General features: G+C 38.9%; 1 protein-coding gene across 2 annotated transcripts in view; it reads right to left on the bottom strand.

The window, feature by feature from the left end:
• Positions 1 to 381: 381 nt before the first annotated feature.
• The window catches only part of Slc19a3 (solute carrier family 19 member 3), a 41,103-nt gene continuing 33,985 nt past the window's right edge, over positions 382 to 7,499 (bottom strand). Inside the window, exon 6 of one of the 2 annotated variants that reach the window (XM_070015512.1) lies at positions 382 to 4,266. In XM_070015512.1, the coding sequence (XP_069871613.1) occupies positions 4,162 to 4,266 (105 nt within the window). In that variant the 3' untranslated portion in view covers positions 382 to 4,161. Of the gene's footprint in view, positions 4,267 to 4,754; positions 6,279 to 7,499 lie in introns of those variants that run through there. The other variant, XM_070015541.1, reaches the window with a different exon arrangement.

Genomic DNA, 7,499 nt, shown 5'->3' with positions numbered 1-7,499 from the left:
GTCTGAAAAAGACTTGAGAAGACCATTTTTTAAAATAGTCTCTTCTTTTTGTAAAAGGTAAAACACCGGCTTAGAAGTCTAAGCTCAAGTAAAAACAAAGTATGTTAGATTTTTATTTAAAAGACCAACTATCACAACAGAGAGAATATTGAACCTAGAAACTGCTGGTGTCTCAAAATCAAAAATAAGAAAGATTTTTAAAAAAGATTTATTGTAAAAATTCTGTACAGAGGGGTTACAGTTACATGAGTAAGGTAAGGAGTACATTTCCTATCGAACATTGTTACTTCCTCCTGTTTTTCCCCTACCATCCCTTCCCTCCCCACTTCCCCAACTCTTCCCTCCCTGCCCCCCCATCCCTGAAGTTGTAAAGTTCATTTTCAACATAGTGTCTTGTATATCTCATTGTTACAATGGGTTAACTTGTATCCTTATTTCAGCATTTTGTTTTTTCCTTTCCCTTCCCCAAATTATAAAAATGTGTATACAAGATGCAGGGCATCAGAATCAAATACAGTGAAAACAGGGGTTATACCATAGGGGAAGAACATACAAAAGAAACAAAAAAAAATCACTTAGTATGTTAGAAGTACATTAAAAACAACAGCAAGAAAGATAAAACCTCTTGTGTCCCTATCTTAGGGTTCATTTCGCTTAGCATGAAACATTTTCTTTTATGGGCAAAGAGATAAGCAGAATCTTTGGAGAGGAAGCTGCACAGTGAAGGGGAAATTCTCAGTGCTGTTTGAAAGGAAAATGTCCCACTGTGGCCAGCCAGTTCCCAGGAGGAGCTGATAAGGGGGAACGTTCCACATTTTTATGGTTTTGCCCAAGGTTGGGGTCAGCAGGGTTGTAGGAAAGAGGGTCTGGGTTAAAGTTTGATCAAGATAAAGCAGAGAGTGAAAGATAGGGTGAACACTTGGTTATTGGAATGATACGGCCAAGATCTTCAGTCATGTCTACTCTTTCCTCTCATGATGTTTCCTCATTTCCTGTTATTGATGCTCTGGATGGGCTGACTTCTCTATCTTTGCCTTTGTGTCTGTTTCCTTTCCTCTAAGTAATAACACTTAAAACTGTCCTCAGAATCCCTGACAGTTATAAAACTGCTGTCAGTAATTCTTTCTGAAAATCTCTTCTCTGATGTTTTATGTTTTCATTCCACTTTTTGTTCACTTATTTATATACCCAATAAAACATTTTTAAGCTTTTCTGTGGTACAGTATAGTGGTAACTCTGAGGATCTTTGCTTTTAAAACTGATTTGGCTTAAGCTCAGTTTGGTGGTGTGTAATGTAATCCTAGGACTCTGGAGGCCCTGGCAGGGCGGGTGAGTTTGAGGCCAGCCTAGGCAACATAGTAAGGCTCAAAACAAAATCTCCAAGACAGAAAACAATATCCCAAGAAACAAAAACAAAACAAAAATCACCCAACTCGCGGGAAACTGGAAATACTTACAATTTTAACATATATTCTATGATGAGGATTTATAAAATAGCTCCAATACTTTAACTACAATCTAGTTGTTCTCAATTGAGTTGTTCCCTTCCAGAGGACAGATGGCAGTATTTAATGATGTATTTGACTGTCACACCTGGGAACTTCCTAGAAGCTAGTGTTTCAGAGGCTGATGGGGCAAATCTGTCCCCTCCCCCACACAGGGTATCATCAAACCCTAAATATCAGTATGAGAAATCCAGATCCAGGTCTAACCCAACTAACCACATGTTTGTGAATATGTATAACAAGACTCATGGAGAAAGTCATTTTATAGCTTGCTTCATACATGATGCATCGATGTTTATAACTTGCTTATATAGTAAACGGTACAGAAATGTCCTCAGAATGTGTTTGGATGTGCTGGATGCTGAGTCCCCCATTGTCATATTTCTTACTATTCTCAGCTTGCTTTCTTCAAAACAGGCTTCATTTCTATGAGGCTTCATTTAGCAACCAGTCTGTTTTGTCTAAAACATTGACATTAATTAGAGTCTTTGGAATCTTAAAGAGTCTTCAAAGTACTCCGATTTAAAGGGTTTCAGATAGCGACTTTTCTACATTTTTCACTTTTTCATGAATAGGAGAGAAGATTTTTTCCCAACTCTTTTCCCAGAAATAAATGAATTTATTTTTTGACTTGTTTCAACATTTTGTTTTCCCTTTCCCCTCCCCAAATTAGACAAATGGATATACAAGATACAGGGTGCTAAAATCAGGTACAGTGACCACAGGGGGAAGAACATACAAAGGAAACAAAAAAAAATATCACACAGTACATTAAAAACAACAACAAAGAAAGATCTCTCGTGTCCCTATCTTGGGGTTCATTTTGCTTAGCATCATCTTATATTTCCCAGAAATAAAGGAATTTAATGTGAACAAACTTTTTTTCAGAAAAGGAAACGAGTATTAACTCTAGTTTCAGTGGACCCTGGAACTTTCAATAAAGAGGTGGGTTTGAAGCAACGCAACTTCAAAATAACTATCTTCAAAGTTTCATTTGATGTGAACAGTTTTGTTACATCAGGGGAAAAAAATCCATGTGAATTGTTGGGGGCAACTTCAAAGGCAGCTCTCGGCCCGCCCTTCTTCCTCTATGAAGTTAAAAGTTTCATTAGGCTCCAAGTCTTTGTATTTGCCTCCATATCCCTATTGGTTCCCCCATCCCACCTCTCACTCCCCATCAAATGTGTGAAATCGAATTCTGGAGGTAGGAAGAACACAAAGACAGCTACCTAAAATCCCACGATTACTGTAGCTTCTGATCAGTCAAGAGGGACATTTTGCCCAAAGCCCAGGATGGAGCTTGAAGCTAGAGAATCTCAATCCCTAGAAAGCTTCTCAAGAACTTTCTTGGTCACTCTCAATGAACCTGCCTTTTCCTATCTGATATAAAATGCAGCAGTACGAATCCATCTGTAAATGAATAAGGACCAAACAGATTCTTGCCAGACAATTCAAGCATCTCCCACTGTGCTATTCCTTGTCTTCTCCAGCCATTGTCATGGAAAATTCCAGATCATTACTCTTAAGGGAATTCTGACCTTGGGTCATGCCAATGACAAGAGGATGAAATATAATATGGACAAGAGACCAGAGGGAAAAGCATATGCGATAGTACAATTGTTGATTGTGGAATGAAGATAGGAGTCTAGTTTATGCAGATATCTGCACACCAAAGGGAACAAGGAAGTTGGGCACAGAGAAGCATTCTTAAATCAGAAGGTACCAAGCTTTGGCCAAGCCACAAATGTGGAGTTAAAATAGTGATGCAAATACGTCGTTCAAGTTGATGTTGATTAGAATGCTTCATTTTCTACCTTGGAGTATCTTAGTTACATAGAACAGATTGTTTTTTGTACATTGATATGATGATGTGTACCTCTTCCACTAGATTCCAAGCACTTCCACTGCCCTGTTGTAGACAGGAGAGTCGTGAGACGGGGCCTAATCATCCCACAGGAATTAAACCTAGTTCAAAATCTAGTTAAAAACCTATTGTGGACAAAGCCCAGCACAGGGACCAATGGTGCTCAGGGTTACTCTGGGTTGCTCAGCTGGCTGCTCTACCGATAACTGGATATGGTGAATGGTTCCTGGTGAGCCACTTTGGGGTCCTTATTGGGAGAAGAGCATTTTTTTTCTAGGAAACTAGTTTACTTCCTTTCTGTTGATCTTGAGAGAATCCTTTCTCTGAAGGGTTCCTCCTTTGGTCAGGTGGTTTGGCCCTTGTTTGTTCCATTTTCATGACATCCTTTCTCTGGCTGCACTTGAAGACATTCTGTTAGAAGCTCCTTGGATTGTAGTTGCAACCTGTTCAGCCACATCCTTTTACAGATTGCAAACCTTAGCTCAGCCAATGAGAGCAGAGGGTTGGAGGGCCTTCTGTGTTAGTGATGAAAAGGGAGCAGCCTGCCTGCTCTAGGTGTTTGCTTGCCAGAGTTTTGGCTGATGGCACATCTTTCTGCAGAAGTAAACTTCCCCTCGCCAAGTTCTTTTGGAGTTAGTGTCTTTACTCCCTCATGACACCCCCAGCATCCTGAGCCATTTCTAACAGTAGCAGGCCACCATGATGGCTGAGGCCAAGCCATAGGAGCATTTCAACACCTGCATGGCTCTCAGGTCTTAACCAAATACCAGCAGCCGCTAGGGGGTGATGAAGCTAGTTCTCTCTGAATGATGATAACTGGACATCATCAGTGAGAGCTAACAGGGACAGCAGTAGGAAGTAAAAGTACATCCAAAGTAGGAAGATGTCTTCTGTGATCTGCAAGATGAAATGGGGAGAAAGTGAGGACAGATACCCCAGGAAGTGAACTAAAGCAAGAGTCTCTGACACACACTGTTGAGATTACATATCTCAACCTAGGACATATTACTTGGCATATACCAAAGCATTTCGTACTTTAAATGCACTCTGTATCAAACAACGGGAAACCCCCACAATTCAAGGAAGTGAGTTTTAAAGATTGTGTGTGTGTGTGTGTGTGTGTGTGTGTGTGTGTATATATATATATATATACACACATACACATGGACACACACATATACATTCATAACAACTGGACACTTATTTCAGCTTAAAAAGAGAGAGCAGCCATTGTTCTGAGTTAAGTTACCTGCTTAGGTTTTTTTAAATTAATAAGTTTTTTTATTGTGAAAATACCATTCAGAGGGGTTACAATTACATGAGCAAGGTAATGAGTGCATTTCTTATCAAGCATTGTTGCCTCCTTCTTTGTTTCCCCTTCCCATCCCTGCCCTCCCATCTCCAACCCCCCAGGTCCCCACCAAAGTTGTAAAGTTTGTTTTTCAACATAACATCTTGTACATCTCATTGTTGCAATGGGTCCATCTGTATTCCTATTTAAACAATTTGTTTTTTTCCCTTCCCCTCCCCAAATTATACCAACATCAAATACAGTGAAAACAGGGGTTATACTATGGGTGAGGGACATACAAAGCAACAAAGAAATCATCTTATAAATATGTTAGAAACAATAGTAAGAAAGTTTTAAAGGTGATATATATATATATATATGCATTCATAACAATTGGACTCTTATTTCAGATTAAAAAGAGAGAGCAGCCATTGCTCTGAGTTAAGTTACCTGCTTAAGTTTTAAAAATGTAACTTCATATGCATAAATAATTGAGGTGGTGAAATCAGGCTAGAATGCTTAAGTTAATCTTTTTGCACTTAATATTTCCAGGGCTACCAGAGGTGACACATGTATCAGCACAAAAAATAGTTTATTTTCCTCAAAGCTAGAGCTGAAAGGTCATAAAGGATATTTTCGTGTTTGAAGAACCTGTTCATCGGGCTGGGAATGTAGCTCAGTGGTAGAGTGCTGGCCTAGCATGCATGAAGCCTTTGGTTCAATTCCTCAGTACCACATAAACAAACAAACAAACAAACAAAAACGGATGTGGCACTGTGGCTCAACTGGTAGAGTACTAGCCTGAGTAAAAGAAGCTCAGGGACAGTGCCCAAGCCCTGAGTTCAAGCCCCAGTACTGGCAAACAAAAACAAAAACAAAAGCAAAAAAAAATCTGTTCATTCTTCCCTTCCCTCCACATTAGTATGCTGATGACTATACCATTGAGATTCATCTAGTGATCAAGCAAATACAGTTTGATTGACCAGTCTGAGATTAAATGCTGGAGAAATAAGAGTGTTTGAGTCGATCTGCCTTTTTACCTTCTTAGATTTACTTTATTGAGTTGTTCTCAAGGAACTATGGGAGACTATTTAGCTGTCTGTTGAAGTCAATTCTGGTCACAATTTCTCATGGGCTACTGCTCGCAGGAACTGGTTATTCAAACAAATTATCAGTACATCTTCTTTCACTTTCCATAAAGGGAATGAAGAACAGACAGAAAATGATAGAAAGAAGACAGTGGTTGATCTGCAGTGCCTGCTCTGGTCACTGAAATAAACCCACTGATTTACTGACATTCTAAGAATGTCCTTGAATTTGACCCTGTTTATGCAGTCATCTCTGGTGTTCCCAGGCAGACACTGATCCAAGTGGTCTTGTTGTGAGTTAGAACTGTATTCTCCCGCTTTGTAGCTTTTAGGTGAAGTCACTAATCTGGGAAAAGATGCATTTCAGCTCTGCTTTTATGAGAGTCTCTGGTCTCTAAATCCATTCCCGTGATGTTTTCCGGCAAAATCATTTTGTCGCTAATGCCATTCAGGATCCACCTGCACTTGCTCTTATTTCAGAGCGAGATGGTAGATTAGTCTCAGAAGAGAAGTTTCTTTGGCCTGGAGTACTAGAGTAGGGAAGGAAACCAAGGAAGAGAAGCAAAAGGAGAAAAGTTTTACCTTACAATTTTATCATTGAGCAGCTTTAAAAAACTGATATTTGAACATTATTTTCCTAAAGAAAAAGAACTGAAAGCGTTTGTTGAGCTAGTTATTGCTCAATGGCCTAGAACATTTGAGAGCCACTGTTCTCAAATTTCTGTATGCATCCCAAGCTCTCTGGAAGTTTGTTACAAAATAGAACTGGGGTGGAATCTGAGCATTTACATGGCAAACCAATTCCCAGTTGGTCCTGAGGATCGCAATTTTAGAACTTGTGAATTCAAGGCTTCTTAGGACTGGATCCTTTGCCCTGAGTACAAGTTAACAACAACAACAACAAAAACCAGTCCTTCTTAGGAGAGGAACACCAAGGCACAATTCTTATGTGCCTCTGATCATGTAAAATAATATTTGTAGAAATGAACTCCAGGAAATGGAAACAAGAGATGTTTTTCCTTTAAAATAAGTTTTAATACTCATACAGGAGGAGGAATCTTAAGGGAACTTTACAGAGGTCTTCTAGTAACTTTTCCCCTACCTCCACTCCTCCTCAAAGCTCCTCTAAGTTGTATAATATTCTCAAGTAGAAAGGACTTGATTTTAGGTCAATAATAGTGATAGCTTTTTTTTTGTATACTTAAAACTAGTGGTAAGGTTGTTTTGCACCTGAACCATTTTTGTTGTAGCTAAAGACATCATTTATAATATGACCCAGAAATAATATTGCTAAAGGCCATTTTTTCCCCATCAGAAGCTGTAAGAAGCACAGATATTTTGCTCCTACTCAAAGTGTTAGCTATACTGGCAACTAGATTGAAACTAAGGTGAGCTTATTACTTAATGCACCACACTGAGGTTCATGTTTTTATTTGGTCTTGTTAAGTAAGGTATGACAAATGGCTTTGATGATTTCATTAATTAAAAAAATCCAAATAAAGAGAATTGCTGGGGTGGGACAGAACAAAACGGAACTGAGTTGGTGAAAATCGTGAGTTGTCTAACTTTCCCAGAAAACACATTTTAAAAATTAAATAGAAAGTCTGATCTTCAACTGCTTTCATTTCATGAAGCATGTAGTCATATCTCCATGTCCTTTTGTCCTTTAGTCATAAAATGAAAAAAAAATCATTGTAGCAGTAAAACTATGGCACAAATCAACCATAGGAAATTGAGCCTTTGCTTCTGTG

The sequence above is a fragment of the Dipodomys merriami genome, unplaced genomic scaffold (genome assembly GCF_024711535.1).
Source record: "Dipodomys merriami isolate MVZ:Mamm:240054 unplaced genomic scaffold, mDipMer1.0.p SCAF_1, whole genome shotgun sequence".
Classification (NCBI taxonomy): Eukaryota; Metazoa; Chordata; class Mammalia; order Rodentia; family Heteromyidae; genus Dipodomys; species Dipodomys merriami.
Note: the sequence above shows the minus strand (reverse complement) of the source record. Positions and strands in the feature narration are given on the sequence as shown.